At 52.5% G+C, this 19,825-nt stretch overlaps 1 protein-coding gene across 1 annotated transcript in view; it reads right to left on the bottom strand.

Annotated features, from left to right (window-relative positions):
- Nucleotides 1-19,825, bottom strand: part of LOC140395604 (dynein axonemal heavy chain 17-like) — an 896,966-nt gene that overhangs the window by 244,931 nt on the left and 632,210 nt on the right. Inside the window, exons 53-55 of the mRNA XM_072483576.1 lie at nt 5,889-6,053; nt 3,586-3,777; nt 1,376-1,642 (exon numbers count right to left, since the gene is read on the bottom strand). Of these exons, the coding sequence (XP_072339677.1) occupies nt 1,376-1,642; nt 3,586-3,777; nt 5,889-6,053 (624 nt within the window). The remainder of the gene's footprint in view (nt 1-1,375; nt 1,643-3,585; nt 3,778-5,888; nt 6,054-19,825) is intronic.

Raw genomic sequence — 19,825 nt, 5'->3', positions numbered from 1 at the left:
ACTCGGTCGTGGCGTGCATGCGCAGGGATCCAAGAAAAGCGCGCAAAACGGCCACTCTCCTCGATGTTGCCGGAGATCCGGAGTTGCGGTGGAGGCTGGATGTTTTCCATTTCACTGGATGGCTGCTTGCTGATTCACTCGAGGTAGGTCCGTCAAGATCAATATCACTCTGGTACCATGATGTGTTAGGCAGGTTGGTTCGATGTGGACTGCACTCGATGCAGGGAAGTTAGAAACAGACGTCTAACACAGGGGAAGATCCAACACTGTTTTATTCAACTAGATGAACTGCTGTACATATTCAGCTGTGGGTTGACACTATACTGATCTGACTAGTGACCTTGTAGTAGCCTGACCAGACTTACTAGCTACCGCATGGTGTTTGTGCTTGCTAGCTCGTGGACTCTGACTGTCTCAGTAGCTGGGTCCCGAGAGAGTGGGAAACCTAGTGCCCTCTGGCTTTATAGTGGTAGTGTCCTGTGTGGTGATTGGCTGTGCTGTGTTGTATGCTTACTGGTCATCCTATGTGACAATCACTGCCTGCCTGCATCTCATTATATACATGAGAGGATATTATGACAGTACCAAAGCCTGTTTAAGGAAGGGAATTGATGGGAGTTGTCTGCAGATGAGCAGGGTTTCACCACTCTTCTTAGCAAGTTAATTGGAGTGAAGGATGTGGTAGAAAATGAGTGATTGTAGATAATATGTAAAACAAGCAGCTTTGGGTTACAATTTTGGCACAGTCCCTCCCCCCACCCACCGACCAAAGCCATTGGTAGATTTATTCTCTGCAATTCTTTGTATTCCACCTAAAGGGAAAAAAGGAGGTAAAAGAGAGACAGAAGCAAAAAGAGCTTTTGAGAGAGAAATACAGAAAAGAAAGAGACAAAAGCCATAGAGGATAGACAGTTAAGAGCAGGTAAAATAATGACCATTCAGAAAATTACCATTTGCAATATTATGGAACATAAACTAGTAATATTATACATCAGTATGCATTGCCTGTGGTATGGTGTCCACATCATAGAAGAAGCTGCTCATATAACCTTTAATTACATCTCGCTACCAATGGTGGCGCTGTAGTCACAGTTTTTGATCTTCCAGCTGCAGTCTATAATGGAGAAACACCTGTGCTGCAATGAGATGTACCTCTCCTCTCTGCTTCTCAAATTTCCACAAGTTTGATAAAAATACTATTGAAAGCTAAAAGAGTGAAATGTGGCTGAATTATTTCTGTGTATTCTAATCTAGCTGCCATTCTCCAATCTCTTCCATTTGAAGATAGCACTTGACTTTGTTTCCTGTATTTAACAACATGAGTAGTTAACGATAGAATTTTTTTAAAAAACCACAAATATTCCATGAACCATACCTTTAGTTGTCTCCTCACTCTCTCTATAAAAAACTTCCAACAATTGTCTTTGGTATCCTGCAAACCCAGTAATTTAACTTCATTTCTCATGGCTCCAATAATATTTTCAGTCTCATCATCCTGAAAGAGTCCTGGAACCTCGCCAGATGCCAAAAGATCATTAATAAGCACGAGAAATATCTCTTCTGCCACCTGGGAATCCGTCATCAGAAATACTGTTCCCTGGTTTTTCACTCCAGCATTGATATACTGAGCACCAAGATCTACCTAATTCAAACAAAAATGTTAACATAAATCAATTTTGCAACTCATTTAACAGATTATTTATTTGTTTTGATTCCCCAACATAATTATAATACTTAAGGTATTCTGGGGATTGTTCAATTCATTTGAAGGTAATTAAAAAGTTTGTTAGACAAAATTATAAATGTATGAAATACTTATCTCCCAGCAAACAACTACAGAATTAAATTGTATTTTGCAGTGATAGTATCAAAAACACCTTGTAAGTTTTGCCCTCTTTCTTATATCATGTGGCTACACCACAGGGACTTCAGCAGTTGAAGAAGGCAGCTCGCTATCTTGTCAAAAGCAATTCGCAATGGACAATAAATGTTAGCTTAGCCATATATCCTGTAAATGAATTGTAAAAATTGCTCCTGCACTGGAGCAGAAATGTCATGGACAATTATTGTGGGGTTATGTAGGAATGATGACAAGAACTACAACATCAAAGGTTTACTGTAAGGATCTTCAGCAGCTCTTACACGCCACGCCTGTAACCACGCTGGTGAGAACTCCCCCCACCACCACTGCATCACTTCCCCTGCACAGGCCATGGCAATATATGCATGATATACACATTCAACATCTTCCCCATTTCAGTTGTGACATCCATACCCACATGCAAGGAATAATGCTGAAATTGCAATTACAAAACATTGGATATATTGATTCAACAGAGCATGAGCTTAAGCCATAAAACCTGGCGCAAAGCCCAAACGAGTAACCTTACTCCCCCGCAGACTTATTATCAGACTAAGCAGTGCAGCATAGGTGTCTGAGTTGCCATGGAGGCACTTTCTGAGGAGGTGCTTTGCTGAATGTACTGTATGCTTCACCAAACAATTTGATGTGGATAAAGGGGGGGGGGGGGGGGGTGCTTGTAACATGTTCAAAGTCCAATGTGTGTGCAAAGTCCTTGAACCCCTTGGAGACAAACTACCAGGTGTTGTCCATCATTATAGCCATTGTAGAATGCCATGCTTGGCAAATTGTCTCTTCAGCTTTTGAAATACTGTGGTGCTCTTCATATCAGGCAAGTAGTCACCTTCATACTAGCCTGCAAATTAATCAACAAGGACCAGATTCCCTCTCCCATTCCACTCAAATATATCTGCTGTGGTGAGTGACCATGGAAGGCCTCCCTGATGACCACCTGTATGGTTTTCCCACAGTAGGCCATTGCTGTTGCTAATAATTATTTAATTCCTCACCCAAATTCAAATCCTGATGTTCTGAGTGCCAATACCGCCAAAGTACAGAAATTACCCTCTGTAGTTTCACCAAACACTTTTCAAATGAATGATAGAAAACAACTGTGAATTACTAATTTCTATATGTATACCTTTTAGAATATACTTTCCTTTCTCAAGGCAAGTTATAGGCAGACCAGTAAATCCATGCATGTATTACTAAACCTAAAATGAAATTCTTATTGAAATAGCCTAATTTAAATATGATGATAGGTAATCCATCTCTCTGCAAAGTGCTACAAATGCATTGAAGTAAATTTGGAAGTCAGCAAGTTCGATTGGCTTTCATTTGCGCTTCTACTGTCAATAAATTTAGCCACTCACTCGAACCCCAATCCAAATGTCCTTAACTTTTAAAATTATTCCCCTGAGTATTACTGGATTTTATCTCAAGTGCCCAGATTGTCCAATCTGTACGGTTCAATATCAAAATATTTTGGGAGTTATTGTTTGTTGGTTATCATAGTACACATTTGGAATCAAAAGATGAGGGGCGGGATTCTCCGTGCCGCCGTACCCATTTTCAGGTGTGGCGTACCCACCCCACGCCGTCAGGAAATCCTCAGGCATGAGTGCGCAGCTGGCGAAGTGGAGGATCCCGCCGATGGAGAATCCAGCCTGAAGTTTAAAATCAACTCAAGAATATATTTTTATATAATAAGAGAAATGTTATACCTTGAGGTCAGCAACAGAGTACCCTTTCTTAAGTGAGATCTGGAAAACATTTAAGGAGCTTATATATGCCGATAACCGAGACAAGCTTTGCTTTCCACTGCCACCAACTCCTACAAGTAAAGCATTTCCTCTGGGTGCTTCCAAGATACGGTTTATCCTACAGATATGTGACATTGCGTCTTCAAACAGAACCTGTAAAAATGACATTTCAACAAAGCATGCTTCAAAAATACTGCTTTCTAAAGCATAAATTACTTATTGAAATTGCAAACGTTTTTCCATTTGGTTCAATTTCTGTTGATTTTCATTCAGCAGCTTTGCTAATTAAACACGACTCAGCTGAATAATATGTCAGATCTATCGTTTTATTGAATGATGTACAGATAAATCATAAAAACATAAAATAAATAGGAATCAGTAGACATTCTGCCCTTGCAATCATTCAATAAGATCATAGACTACATTATCTAGTACTTGCGGTATTATCAAACATGAAATCAATGCAAGAGTCAATGAAATGTATACTGACAGCCACTAGAGGGAGCTAACCCCATAAGTATGTAAGGGATGGGGTTGAGCCTTGTGGGTGAGATAGAAGAAGAGGAGAGTTAGACAGAAGATAGTGAGGCATGAGAGAGAGAGAGCAGTTGTGTACTTGAGAGTTCTGCAGTTAGAGATAGCATAGTTTACACAGTAACCTTCTACTTTAGGAATGTGAACGAATCATAGTAAGTAGTGTAAATAAATGTATAGTTTTGTTAACAAAGCTTGTTGTTCTTTGATCAACACTACACACTTAAGCCACCCGGGTAAAGCAAAGCAGAGAACAACACAGTGCCTTTAGATTCCTAAAAACAAAAATCATATCACTGCCAATCTTTTCCTTGGCATTGTAAACATGCAAAATAATAATCCCTCAATCACACTTGTTGATCTTTTCGATATTTTTTCAATAGCTGCAATATTATTTCTGTGCTATGGTCACCAGCACAGTGCACAGCATTGCAAGGGCATTCGCACCAATAATTTAGTAAGTGGCGTCCCCCCACCGGCAGCGGGATCCTCCATCCTGACAGCCGGTCAATGGGATTTCCCCATTGTGGATACCCCACTAGTAAATCCCCACTTGTTACCACCACAACATTGGTTGTCAAGCATCAAGAATGCTGTTGCCCTGTATTACCATTCATAAAAGAGTGAAGATATTGGGTATTAAATGTCAGAAGATAAACAAATAAACAAAATGTCAAATCAAAGCCATACATAATTTGGAATCGGGAAAAATACTCACATCTTACATGGCTCATGTTTGTCATGAGATTAAAAAGTATTCATAATAATAATACAGTAATAGCTTATTGTCACAAGTAGGCTTCAATGAAGTTACTGTGAAAAGCCCCTAGTCGCCACATTCCGGCACCTTTTCCGGGAGGTTGGTAGGGGAATTGAACCGTGCTGCTGGTATTGTTCTGCATTACCAGCCAGCTGTTTAGCCCACTGTGCTAAACCAGCCCCTATTCATATAGTAGTATTCATATAGTATTCATAACCTGCAGTCACCACTTAGTTCTGCAGTTCAGTTCATGACAGAAGACTATGGCATTGTCCTGCACCATGATTACTCAACATTTTATTATATTAAAAAACTTCTCTATTGTGCAAAATTTCAGCAACTATACTTTCTTTTCTCTCTGCATCATATTAGTTTATGTATTTTCATTATCAAGTGTACTTGTCCCAAAGGTAGTTCCTCAGTTCATTGTCGGCTTATGCTTCCTCCTGAGCTATTTCTTGCCAGTTTTGTTTTTGTCAGTGGTGGTTTGCTTCCACCAGTTTATTTCAATTCCTTTTCAAATTATCTGTCTTTGTATTTTGTTTAAAATTTGTTGGGAACTTTTAGGAAGTAAAAAATCCTCAAATACTTTTATAGAATCCATTGAACTCCTACAGTGCAGAAGGAAGCCCATCAAATCTATACTAATCCTACCAAGAGCCGACCTAGGTCCACTCCCCCACCCTTTCCCTGTAACCCCACCTAACCTACACATCTTTAGACACTATGGGGCAATTTAGCATGGCTAATCCACCTAATCTGCACATTTTTGGACTGTGGGAGGAAATCTGAGCACGCAGAGAAAAATTGCACAGACGTGAGGAGAAAATGTAAGTTTCGCACAGACAGTGACCCAAGGCCAGTATCGAACCTGGGTCCCTTGCGCTATGAGACAGCAGTGATAACCACTGTACCACCGTGCAGCCCATAAATAGATATTTAATATCACTGTGATTTTAAATGTACTTACCAAATTCATAACAGCATTGATTTCATTGTAGCTGTCCAGAGCCTCCACTAATATTTTATTCAGAGATTCCCAACTCGTCACAGGTAAATACTTAGGATCTCCGATACCAGATGCAAAATGACAATAAATAATGGGGTTTTCAAAAAGGCTGGTTTCGTCCATTTCCTGCCAGCACAAAAGTAAATTAATTGTTTTCACAGAATCACAGAATTGTTACGTAGCAGAAAGAGACCATTTGGCCTAACTTGTCTGCATGTTAATTTGAATAAAATAGAGTAATATGATAGGTTGAAATTGGGGAATAAAACACATCAGTCTCCAGAATCGAAGGTTAGATGCCGCTAACTTTCTGCTACTTTGGAAGACTTTTGAAGTTTTTAATCGTACAGGGTGTGATTCAGCAGACTGAAGTTAAAGTCCGTTGAATGGTACGTTTAACAGGGTGTTTCTTGGTGAGTACGGCTTCAGTGCCGAGAAATATCCCACTATCCAACAGCACTTTGACGTTTGTTTTTGTCTGAGGGAGATTTGTTCTGCTGAGGTCGCATTTAGAGGGTGTTATAACCTAATTCTAAAGGGTAATTTATTCTTCTATGCTACTGCCAATTCTGTATAGCACTGGCCCTGCCATACATTGGGATTTTAGTTTATTTAAGCATTCATTGACACTTAAGTAGCACAACAATTGTTTAAAATGGGAATAATGCATTTGGAAGTTAGGGTGAAAAGATGGGGCAGTTAGGAATTAAGAGTGCAACATTTATTTATAAAACCAAGAATGGACAAATGTTGCAGCTGCAGACGAAGGGCAGAGAATAAATAGATTGTGGAGCACATCTTCCAATGAGCTATTAGTAATTGGTGGCTTATGTGATTTTTGCAGCAATGGTTTACGAGGCTGATTCCTGGGATGGCGGGACTGTCATATGAGGAGAGACTAAATCGGTTAGGATTATATTCATTGGAATTTAGAAGAATGAGAGGGGATCTCATAGAAATTTATAAAATTCGAACAGGATTAGACAGGGTAGATTCAGAAAGAATGTTCCCGATTGTGCCGGACTCCAGAACTAGGGGTCATAGCTTGAGGATACGGTAAACCATTTAGGACTGAGTTAGGTGAAATTTCTTAACCCAGAGAGTGGTGAATCTATGGAATTCGCTACCACAGAAAGCAGTTGAGACCTAAACGTTGTGTAATTTCAAGAAGGAATTAGATGTAGCTCTTGGGGCACAAGGAAGCAAGGGAGGGAAGGTGAGATCAGGGTATTGAATTTGATGAGCAGACATGATCATAATGAATGGCAGAGCATGCCCGAATGTGGTCATCATCATCTATAATTGCCCTGTACTGAGTGATCGACCATATTGCTGTGCATCGGGAGTCACCTGTAGGCCAGACACTAGACAACAGCAGATTTCCTTCCCTAAAGGACTCTAGTGAACCAGATAGGTTTTTACAACAAATGACAATGGTTTCATCGTCATCATTAGACTTATAATTCCAGATTTTTATTGGATTCAAATTTCACTATCTGTCATTGTGGGACTCGAATCTGGACACCCAGAGCATTACCCTGGGTCTCTGGATTGCTAGTCCAGCAACAATAACACAATGACACTGCGTTCCCATATTGCATATTTGCATATCTACAAGTGGAGGATCCAGTATGCAGTATGACAGAAAGAATAACACAATACAAATAAGATCACCTTCAGATATTCTTGGATGAGATATAGCAAAGGATGGAAGGACTGTTGGGTGCTCATGGGAGGAGAGCAGAAAGTTTATTGCATGCAAAATAAAGCAAGCTGGCAGTAACACTGAGTGCTGACCCTCTCATATTAGAACCACAGCCTAGTACCAGAAAAAGTTCAATGAACTGATGAGGGAAGATAGGACAATGCACTGGCTGTTGTGACTTTTCTTCCCTGGGCACCAAAGAGACAAACAGCCAGTTCACCCACTAACCTAGTAGCTGCAGAAATAAATACGGAAAAGAAAGAACTTACATTTATATAGCATCTTTCTGGACCTCAGGATACCACAGAGCACTTCACAAACAATCAAACACCTTTAAATTGCAATCACTGTCGTAATGAAGGGAAGCATAACTGCCAATATGCATATCGCAAGGTCCCACAAACAGCAATTTGACAAATGACCAACAAAGATTTATTAAGGGCTAATCATATTATTAAAATCTCTGTTGTTATAAACTGACAGTTATGAACAGACAGAACTATGTCTCAAGACTTCACATTTTAAACAAAACTTTTACTGTACAAGAGTTAAATCATTCAAGCACTACTAATTAACACTATATTTGTCAACACTTGTATTTTATAACCTGTTCTTTTTTTTTTACTTCCACCCAAGAGTTTACCTATATTTTAAATGATCTTGAAAGTTTGTTCATTCAATTTAGCAGAAGTGCTTTTGAGGTTCAATGGTTGGACTCCCTCACTTAGGTACTGAGATGTATGCTCGCCCGTCACAGCGGCTCATGCTGTTGTGTCCACTTCATCTTAAGAGGCTGCTCATTTACCCGGAACATTACAGTAATAGGGTCTATGTTATTTGGGGGGGGAAATATTTTTATTATAATTTTTAGCAATTTACATACAAAACATACTATAACCCAAAATAACAATTGAACAGTAAGAACCCCTCCCCCACCCCATATTTCCCTGTAACAGTATAACTTAGTTACCACGTCCTCCACACCAACACTCTGCCCCCCACCTCCCCTAACAGCTAACAGTGACCAGCTATATAAAGTACATTATAGGCGGTCGACATCTACAGTAAAATCCGCCAGCTGGCGGAAAAGGCCTTTGGTGCCCCGCCAGCTGGCGCGGAAATGACATCTCCGGGCGGCGCATGCGCGGGAGCGTCAGCGGCCGCTGCCGGCATTCCCGTGCATGCGCAGCGGAGGGAGTCTCTTCCGCCTCCGCCATGGTGGAGACTGTGGCGAAGGCGGAAGGGAAAGAGTGTCCCCACGGCACAGGCCCCCCCGCGGATCGATGGGCCCCGATCGCGGACCAGGCCACCGTGGGGGCACCCCCCCGGGGCCAGATCGCCCCGCGCCCCCCCCCAGGACACCGGAGCCCGCCCGCGCCGCCTTGTCCCGCCGGTAAGGTAGGTGGTTTAATCTACGCCGGCGGGACAGGCATTTTAGCTGCGGGACTTCGGCCCATCCGGGCCGGAGAATTGCTGGGTGGAGCCCGTCAACTGGCGCGGCGCGATTCCTGCCCCCGCCGAATCTCCGGTGCCGGAGAATTCGGCAACCGGTGGGGGCGGGATTCACGCCAGCCCCCGGCGATTCTCCGACCCGGCGGGGGGGTCGGAGAATCTTGCCCCTTGTGCTGGGTGTGGCAGGACTGCAGAGCTTAGATCTGATGCGTTTGTTGTGGAATTGCTCAGCTCTGTTTATTACTTGCTCCTTCTGCTATTTGGCACACAAGTAGTCCTGTGTTGTAGCTTCACGAGGTTGACACCTCATTTTTCGGTATGCCTGATGTTGCTCCTGGCATGCTCTCCTGCACTCTTCATTGAACAGGGTTGATCCCTTAGCTTGGTGGTAATGGTAGAGTGGGAGATATGCCCGGCCATGAGGTCGCCATTTTGTGTGCTTTGCATCTTTGTGTGCCTTTTTTTGACAGTTTCCATGGCGAACACCATCTCCATTGCTCACTTAAAATTTATATCGACCACTGTAAGCAATCTGCGTTGAATAGCATTGTTCATGCCACAGAAAAAACTATGCCTTAACATGTAGGGTGGCTCCAAAATCACAATACTCCAATAAATGCTTCAGTTTAGCAATGTAAGGCAAGTTCGATTTGCCTGGGGCTCTCGGCATCAAATTAAATTTTAATCTCTGGAGTATGTGATGGTTGAGGTTGCAATTGAGCCTTCATTAAATCCACAACCTCAAATGATTTGGAGTCAGGCGCTCTTGGGGCTCAAAGACTTCAAATAAGGTTATAGGTCTGAGTTCCACAAACATTTAGGAGAATTGCTTTGCATTTCACCTCCTCCCCTATTTAATTTGTTTGGCAATAATACCAAGGCACTTGACATATTGTGTCCAGTCCTCAGTGGAGGAGACAAATGGGTCTATTCGGTCAAAGAGAGGAATTCTGGTGAGTACTTTCTTTATTAGACTTTGAATAAGACAGGGGGCGAGATTCTCCGACACTCTTTACCTTCCGCCTCCGCCACGGTCTCCACCATGGCGGAGGCGGAAGAGACTCCCTCCACTGCGCATGCACGGGAATGCCGTCAGCGTCCGCTGACGCTCCCGCGCATTCGCCGCCCGGAGATGTCATTTCCGCGCCAGCTGGCGGGGCACCAAAGGCCTTTTCCGCCAGCTGGCGGGGCGGAAATTCGTCCGGCGCCGGCCTAGCCCCTTAAGGTTGGGGCTCGGCCCCCAAAGATGCGGAGCATTCCGCACCTTTGGGGCGGCGCGATGCCCGACTGATTTGCGCCATTTTGGGCGCCAGTCAGCGGACATCGCGCCGTTTCTGGAGAATTTCGCCCCAGGATCTCAAATATGTCAGGCCAAAGGCAATGGGCAGGATTCTCCCTTTTGGGGACTAAGTCCCCACGCCCCCTGGAAAACGGGCAAGAATCACTCTGGTTTTGTCCTCGAAAGTCCAAGATGTTTCTCCGTTTTCCAGGAGGTTAGTAGGGCCCGTACCACTGGCTGCCGGCGGGGCCCTGCTGTCCAGACCATGCAGCCGCGCGTGCACATGGCGGCCTACTTTGGCGTGGGCGCTGCCGACATGACAGACCAACACAGTGGGCCCGCGCGGAGGAAGGTAGGTCCCCCCCAGATCGCGATGGCACGCTGATCGGTGGCGGTGGGCCTGGCCACTGCTTAGGCCCCCCCGAAGTCAGATTCCCCCTGCCCCCCCCAGGAGGATTGCCACTGCGGCCACGGGTCTGAGCTCCCGCCGGGTGGTACCAGATGTGAACCACGCTGGTGGCAACTCAGCCGGTCGACTGTGGAGAATCGCCGCGGAGGCCTCTTCCAACGGCCCCCAACTGGCGCTGCGTTGACCGCACGCGCGCGACTGGCAGGTCCGTGGAGAATTGCGGAAGCGCCGTCGCGCCGGATTTCCGGCATGAACAGCTATTCTCTGCTCCGCGCCGGGCACAATTCCGGCACGGAGGGTCGGAGAATCCTGCCCAATGCCAGGATAATTTATGCTCATCACCAGATGTAAAGATGCACTTTCACAGACTTCATTAATGAATACAAAAGGTATTTATTAATAAGAATTGTACAGCAGCTACAGGGGCTCTAGCTTGCTCTCAAACTGTGTGCCTAGAAGCCTGGGCGAAATTCTCCGTTATCGGCGGAAACTCCGCCGATCGGCGCAAAAAACGGCGCAAATCCCACTTGCGTCACGTCATAAAAATGGGCCGATAGTCTGCGGCCCGAAATGGGCTAGCAGCGACGTAACGGGATCCGCGCTTGCGCAGTGGTTCACGCCGTGCAGCGTCATACGCGCTGCACGGCGTGACGGCTCATAAGGCCGCGCAGCTCCCCCCCACCCGACCGGAACAGCCGACCGCAACACCCGACTTGATGGCTGGCCGTCGCTCAGCCCCGAGGTTCGAGTCACGCGATGTGGAGGCGCTCCTGGACGCGGTGGAGCAGAGGAGGGACGCCCTGTATCCCGGGCACGGCCGCAGAGTTGCCCCACGCCACAGCCGGCGTCTGTGGAGGGAGGTGGCAGAGGCCGTCACCGCTGTGGCCCTAACACCACGGACAGGCACCCAGTGCCACAAGAAGGTGAACGACCTCGTCAGAGCAGGCAGGGTGAGCGTCCCCCATATCCCCCCTCCCCCATATCCCCCCCTCCCCCATATCCCCCCTCCCCCATATCCCCCATATCCCCCCTCCCCCATATCCCCCCCTCCCCCATATCCCCCCCTCCCCCATATCCCCCCTCCCCCATATCCCCCATATCCCCCCTCCCCCATATTCCCCATATCCCCCCCTCCCCCATATCCCCCCTCCCCCATATCCCCCATATTCCCCCCTCCCCCATATCCCCCCCTCCCCCATATCCCCCCTCCCCCATATTCCCCCCTCCCCCATATCCCCCATATTCCCCCCTCCCCCATATCCCCCATATCCCCCCTCCCCCATATCCCCCATATCCCCCCTCCCCCATATCCCCCCATCCCCCATATCCCCCCCTCCCCCATATCCCCCCTCCCCCATATCCCCCAAATTCCCCCTCCCCCATATCCCCCCCTCCCCCATATCCCCATATCCCCCCTCCCCCATATTCCTCATATCCCCCCCTCCCCCATATCCCCCCTCCCCCATATCCCCCATATCCCCCTCCCCCATATCCCCCCTCCCCCATATCCCCCATATCCCCCTCCCCCATATCCCCCCTCCCCCATATCCCCCATATCCCCCCTCCCCCATATCCCCCATATCCCCCCTCCCCCATATCCCCCATATCCCCCCTCCCCCATATCCCCCCTCCCCCATATCCCCCCTCCCCCATATCCCCCATATCCCCCCTCCCCCATATCCCCCCTCCCCCATATCCCCCCTCCCCCCAAGTGAATCCAGCCCTAACCTTAACCTCTGCAATGCACGCGCAACCGATGGCGTGCATTCATATACCTGCCTAACACTGTTGCCTTTTACCCCTGCCACCACCCCCCCCCCCCCAGGAGAAGCGCGCACACAACAATAGGGAGCATGTGAGGACTGGAGGAGGGCCCGCTGATGAGAGGCCACTGACCGTACACGAGGAAAGGGCCCTGGAACTGGCTGGCGGACCTGAGGACCGGGAGGTTGCTGATGCAGAGGTCGGGGCCCCACGAGCAAGTGAGCCACCAACAGCCCGTCCCCATATCCCCCCTCCCCTATATCCCCCTCTCCCGTATCACCTGATCACTGCCTGATGTCTAACCATGCATGCTTCATTGTGTATCGCAGGACCAAACGTCCAGGCACCCATCCCCGCAGATGCAGACCGCCCGCAGGATGCCCCTCGGAGACCACGGGAGACGGAGAGACCCGCACCCTCCAGCATGCGACGCCCGCAGGATGCCCCTCCGAGACCACGGGAGACGGAGAGACCCGCACCCTCCAGCATGCGACGCCCGCAGGATGCCCCTCGGAGACCACGGGAGACGGAGAGACCCGGACCCTCCAGCATGCGACGCCCGCAGGATGCCCCTCGGAGACCACAGGAGACGGAGAGACCCGCACCCTCCAGCATGCGACGCCCGCAGGATGCCCCTCGGAGACCACAGGAGACGGAGAGACCCGCACCCTCCAGCATGCGACGCCCGCAGGATGCCCCTCGGAGACCACGGGAGACGGAGAGACCCGGACCCTCCAGCATGCGACGCCCGCAGGATGCCCCTCGGAGACCACAGGAGACGGAGAGACCCGCACCCTCCAGCATGCGACGCCCGCAGGATGCCCCTCGGAGACCACGGGAGACGGAGAGACCCGAACCCTCCAGCATGCGACGCCCGCAGGATGCCCCTCGGAGACCACAGGAGACGGAGAGACCTGGAGCAACAGGGAGACGACACCCCCGTCACGTGCGGGAGCGACCACCCAGCGATGAGGGGGGCAGCCACAGGCCCCCGTCACATCCGAGCCAGGACACCACTACCCAGGACACCACTATCCAGGACACCCCTACCCGGGACACCACTACCCAGGACACCCCTACCCGGGACAGCACTACCCGGGACAGCACTACCCGGGACAGCACTACCCAGGACACCCCTACCCGGGAAGACGAAAGACCGGACAGTGACTCAGAGTGGATGGGTGGAGACGAACCCCCACCCCAAAGTGCCATGGACTCAGAGTGGGACGAAGAGCACGACACAACGCCACTGCTGTCACCAACACCCTCCACCATCGCAGAAACACTCACCACGGTTGGGCACTTTAGTGATGAGGCGTCTGGTACACTCACTGGTGCGCACAACACAGCCGTCCCGGTACAGCAGGTGGAGGTAGGAGCAGCAGAGGGACCGGGCGGTCGGAGGGCAGCCCAGGCCAAGCGAACATCTGCCGCCCAGATGGATCCCGGGTTCCTGCAGTTACCACACCCACACATAGATCCGATGCAACCACCGACACGGAGACGAGCGAATAGGGTGACGGGTGGCTTGCGGCGGCTGCGGTCGCAGGTGGAGGAGTCCACCCACGTCCAGGAGCTGGGAGTGGTCCCGGTCATGCGTGCCACCCAGGCTGACACCGCACGGGTGGCGTCCGCGGTGGAGGCAATGGGTGCGACGGTGTCAGACATGGGGAACGGTTTGCGAGGCCTGGGGCCTTCCGTGCAGGCGGCGTCTGTGGCCCAGGAAATGGCTGCCCTCTCACAGGAGGCCATGAGCCAGTGCCAGCGCCAGATGGCAGAGGCGCTCAACGCCATAGCCCAGTCTCAGCAGGCCATGGCCCAGTCTCAGCAGGCCATAGCCCAGTCTCTGCAGGCCATGGCCCAGTCTCTGCAGGCCATGGCCCAGTCTCAGCAGGCCATCGCTGAGGGCATCGGCGCCAGTGGCCATGTGCGAGCTGGCGTCGCACTGTCGCAGACAGGGTTCGACAACCCCCTGGGCTCCATGGCTGCAAACCTGCAGACCCCTGTCGATACCAGCACGGGCCTCCAGGACTGGCAGCGCCAGATGTCGGGGGCGCGTCGGATGGCCAGTCCGTTCGCATCCCCCACCCATGTAGAGGCCTGGGGGCCATCGGGCACCCCGAGGGAGGAGGAGGTGGTGTGGTCCGTCCCGGCTCCCTCTGTAGGGGAGGTCCCGGTACACCGCGACACCTCGGACTCCCCCCCTTCCGTCCCAGGTGCATCGGGTGGGCAACGGGCAGGACAGGCTGGCAGCTCGCCATCCCAGTCGCCCGGGCCGCAGCCTGGCCCATCTAGGCCAGGACGCCCCAGGAAACGGCCGCCAAAGGGATCCAGTGTCAGAGGGCAGGAATCACAGGAGTCCACCTCCAGTTCTGCTGTACCGTCTGGGGAACCACGTAGACGTAGTCAAAGGGCCCGTAAGGCCAAACAATTAGACACTGAGTAAGTTGGCACGGGTGCAGGGCACAGATGAGTTTTAGGCGCTAGGGCACGTGCATGAACTCCTTTGGTTATTAAAGTCAATGTTACACCTACCGAAGCTGCCTTTGTGCTCTGTCCAAAGTGTGTGGGGGTGTCATGTACGTTGAGCGCAAGTGTGTGTGTGAGGGGTGGTCTTACCTCAGCCCCAGGTGAGTCTGCCCCCTTCCCCCTGGGCCGCCATCAACATCCCCCGGGCAGAGGACGGGACCGTGCGCTGCAGTGTCACAGCCGCATGCAGGGATGGTCCGGGTGGATGGTGGTACTGTGGCCATGGGTCAGACATAGTCCAATGATGTAGAGCCAGGAGCTCATCGGAGGCGGGTTGTCATCATTCTCCATGGCCTGCGATAGACACGCGTCCACCCGCAACTGGGTGAGCCCGGCCCGTTGTGCCGCCGGTGGATCGGCAATTGGGAGTGGGGGGGTGGTGTGCATGCGGGTGGGGTGTGTGGGGTTGGGGAGGGGGGTGATGGTGCTGGGTGGATGGATGGGTGGGGGGTGTGGGTGGTCGGCTGTTGTCATGGTGTGCGGTCTGTGGCCATACTACCCGATTCCCACGCCCATCTAGTCAGTGAAGCGGGCGTCTATCAGTCTGTCCCGTGCCCGCTGGGCTAGCCGGTAACGGTGGACAGCCACCCGTCTGTGTCTACCCCGTCTGCCCTGACCATTGCCCCCATCCCCCTCATCTGGGGAGGACTGGGCCTCTTCCTGCTGCTCCTCCACTCCGCCCTCCTCTGCCTGCGGCACATCGCCCCTCTGCTGGGCTATGTTGTGCAGGACGCAGCACACCACAATGATGCGGCCGACCCTATCTGACCGATACTGGAGGGCGCCCCCAGAGAGGTCCAGGCACCTGAAACGCATCTTCAGCACGCCAAAGCACCTCTCGATCACTCCCCTTGTCGCTACATGGGCATCATTGTAGCGGTTCTCCGCCTCATTGCGTGGCCTCCGTATAGGCGTCATCAGCCACGATCGCAATGGGTAGCCCCTGTCGCCCAGCAACCAGCCCCTCAGCCGGGGATGGCGTCCCTCGTACATGCCGGGGATGGATGACCGCGACAACACGAATGAGTCGTGTACACTGCCTGGGTAACGGGCGCAGACGTGCAGGATCATCATGCGGTGGTCGCAGACCACCTGTACGTTCATCGAATAGGTCCCCTTCCTATTAGTGAACACGGCCCTGTTATCTGCAGGTGGCCGCACGGCGACGTGCATCCCATCGATCGCGCCCTGGACCATGGGGAACCCGGCAATGGCAGAGAAGCCCACGGCCCGGGCATCTTGGCTGGCCCGGTCCACGGGGAAGCGGATGTAGCGGTGCGCCATGGCATAAAGGGCATCTGTCACTGCCCGGATGCACCGATGCACCGATGTCTGCGATATGCCGGACAGGTCCCCACTCGGTGCCTGGAATGACCCCGTTGCATAAAAGTTCAGGGCCACCGTAACCTTGACGGACACGGGGAGAGGGTGTCCCCCGCCAGTGCCACGCGGTGACAGGTGTGCCAGCAGGTGGCAGATGTGTGCCACGGTTTCCCGGCTCATCCGGAGTCTCCTCCTGCATTCCCGGTCCGTGAGGTCCTGGTATGACTGCCGGGGCCGGTACACACGGGGCGCCCTCGGGTGCCTCCGTTGCCGTGGGGCCGCGACGTCCTCCTCCCCCTCCTCGTCCTGTCGGTCAGGTGTCCCTCCAGCCTGGGCGGCTGCCGCCTGCCCCTCTGCGGCAGCCTGCGCCGCCTCTCTGGCACGCTCCTCCTCCTCCTCCTCCTCCTCCTCCTCCTCATCCAGGGCAACATAGACATGAGCGGCTGCCACCACGGCGGCCAACATCGCTGGATGATCTGAAAACATGACGACCTGGTGGGGGGGAGGGGAACGACGACATGTCATCATTGCCCATATCCCCTCCTCCCCCCAGCCAGGTGGCATGGACCGCATGGGTCCAACTGTTGGAGGCTGGCACCTGGCCAGGTGGACCAACTCATTTGCCCTCCCATCACCCACCCCGGCACGGACCCCCTCCCCAACCCCCAACCTCCACCCCGGCACGGACCCCCTCCCCAACCCCCAACCTCCACCTCAGCACGGACCCCCCCCCAACCTCCACCCCGGCACGGAACCCCTCCCCAACCCCCAACCTCCACCCCGGCACGGACCCCCTCCACAACCCCCAACCTCCACCCCGGCACGGACCCCCTCCCCAACCTCCACCCCGGCACGGACCCCCCCCCAACCTCCACCCCGGCACGGACCCCCTCCCCAACCCCCAACCTCCACCCCAGCACGGACCCCCCCCCAACCTCCACCCCGGCACGGAACCCCTCCCCAACCCCCAACCTCCACCCCAGCACGGACCCCCCCCCCCAACCTCCACCCCGGCACGGACCCCCCCCCCAACCTCCACCCCGGCACGGACCCCCTCCACAACCCCCAACCTCCACCCCGGCACGGACCCCCTCCCCAACCTCCACCCCGGCACGGACCCCCTCCCCAACCTCCACCCCGGCACGGACCCCCCCCCCAACCTCCACCCCGGCACGGACCCCCTCCCCAACCCCCAACCTCCACCCCGGCACGCACCCCCTCCCCAACCCCCAACCTCCACCCCAGCACGGACCCCCCCCAACCTCCACCCCGGCACGGAACCCCTCCCCAACCCCCAACCTCCACCCCGGCACGGACCCCCCCCCCCCCAACCTCCACCCCGGCACGGACCCCCTCCACAACCCCCAACCTCCACCCCGGCACGGACCCCCTCCCCAACCTCCACCCCGGCACGGACCCCCTCCCCAACCTCCACCCCGGCACGGACCCCCCCCAACCTCCACCCCGGCACGGACCCCCTCCCCAACCCCCAACCTCCACCCCGGCACGGACCCCCTCCCCAACCCCCAACCTCCACCCCGGCACGGACCCCCTCCCGGCACTCCCCCGGAGCCCAGCCTACTCTAACCACCCCCCCGCCCCCCCGCCGCACACACACACAAGCCGAGACACACCTCTCCTCAGGCAATCAGTCTGCGGCCACGCCATTTCCTGCCCAGAGCCAACCCCCCAGGCCGTCACTCACCTCCTCGCTGGTCGGCGTGAGCCTGGAGCACCGGGTCACGCCGATGAAAAGGAGGTTTGATTGACGTCGACGTGAACGGTCATCACGTCGACGGGACTTCGGCCCATCCGGAAGGGAGAATATCGGCAGGCCGAAAATCGGCTGCCTTGCGCAGACCCGTGACATTCTCCGCGGCAGCGGCGCCATTAACGCCCCGCCGACTTTTCTCCCTTCGGAGACTTCGGCGGGGGCGGGGGCGGGATTCACGGCGGCCAACGGCCATTCTCCGACCCGGCGGGGGGTCGGAGAATGACGCCCCCTTTCTCACCTTGGGGTGATTCCACACTCTGAGTCCTGATTGGTCACCTAGGCCAGGTGACCCTTATGAAAATCGTTTGTAACAAGTAGGCTCTGTTCGGGGAGGCTGTTACGGGAATCGAACCGTGCTGCTGGCTTGCCTTGGTCTGCTTTCAAAGCCAGCGATTTAGCCCTGTGCTAAACAGCCCTTTACTCAGCTGTGTTGCCCTTAAAGGGACAATCACCACACACACCTATAATCTCTATGACTCATTGCACCAAGTGCAAAAAACTCCCACTGCTCAGCATTATGCAAGTGGAGAGTGAGAAGTAATAATAGAATAATGTTCAGCTGTAAATACAGTAAAAAGATAATTCTGTAGGAAGGCATGAAAGGCTATGGTCCTCTACAAATAATAAAACTGTAACCCAAACCAGTCAGTCATTAAGTAGAGCCCGCTAAAAAGTGGATTTGTTTTGAATGACTCCAATACAGGATGCGATAAATAATTACAAACACAGAGTCATAGAGTTATACAGTGCAGAAAAAGACCTTTGGCCCATCGAGTCTGAACTGACAACAATTACCCCATATCTCACGCTAATCCCATTTACCAGCAGAGGAGGCAGCCACTGAAGACGGAGAATCGGCCGCCCAATAGGCAGAGGATGAGGAGAAGGTGGTGCAATGTAGGCGCCACGAGGCCTCGCGTGTACCGGCAGCACCTGTCATTCGGCCGGGCATGCCGAAGACTCTGGCTGAGCAGGGGAACAGTGCAACATATCTGCCAGATCATGGGGCACCTGGCACCCCGGGGGAATGGGGAAGGACGCCCACTCCCGATGACCATCAAGGTGACGGTCGCATTGAACTTTTACACCATGGTCTCCTTCCAGGAGCAGAGTGGGACCCTTTCTGGGATCGCACAGAGCTCGGTGTATATCCATTTCAATGTGGACCGAGCCCACCAGGATGCCCACGCAGTGGGGTTCGCACCATCGCCGGGTTGCCCCAGGTCAGGGGGTGATTGACGGGATGCATGTCGCCTTACAAGCTGCTCTACACAAACCGAAAGGGGTTGAGCAGCTGCACATTCACCCTCCATCCCTCCCAACTGGCCGTCACCGGCTGATGGAGCATCAGACGGCCCACCCAGGGTATCGCACACTGCAGCCCCTACGAGGGCACGGGACGGGGCTGGAGGCATGTCGCTTGATGAATATGCAGCTAATATGTGACCATCAGATAGGCATCATACACGCAAGAAGGGTGTGAGTGGTGTGCTGATGACGCGTATCCGGTGGCCGCAGACCGACACAGAGATCCGCTACAACGAATATGTATCTCTGACCCGATGGGCAGCATTGGAGGGATCATTGGGGATTTTGGCCAGTTTTCAGGATATATATTGAACATGGGAAAGGGTGAGGTGTTCCCGATCAATGCCAGAGGGCA

Source organism: Scyliorhinus torazame, chromosome 18, assembly GCF_047496885.1.
Source record: "Scyliorhinus torazame isolate Kashiwa2021f chromosome 18, sScyTor2.1, whole genome shotgun sequence".
Classification (NCBI taxonomy): Eukaryota; Metazoa; Chordata; class Chondrichthyes; order Carcharhiniformes; family Scyliorhinidae; genus Scyliorhinus; species Scyliorhinus torazame.
Note: the sequence above shows the minus strand (reverse complement) of the source record. Positions and strands in the feature narration are given on the sequence as shown.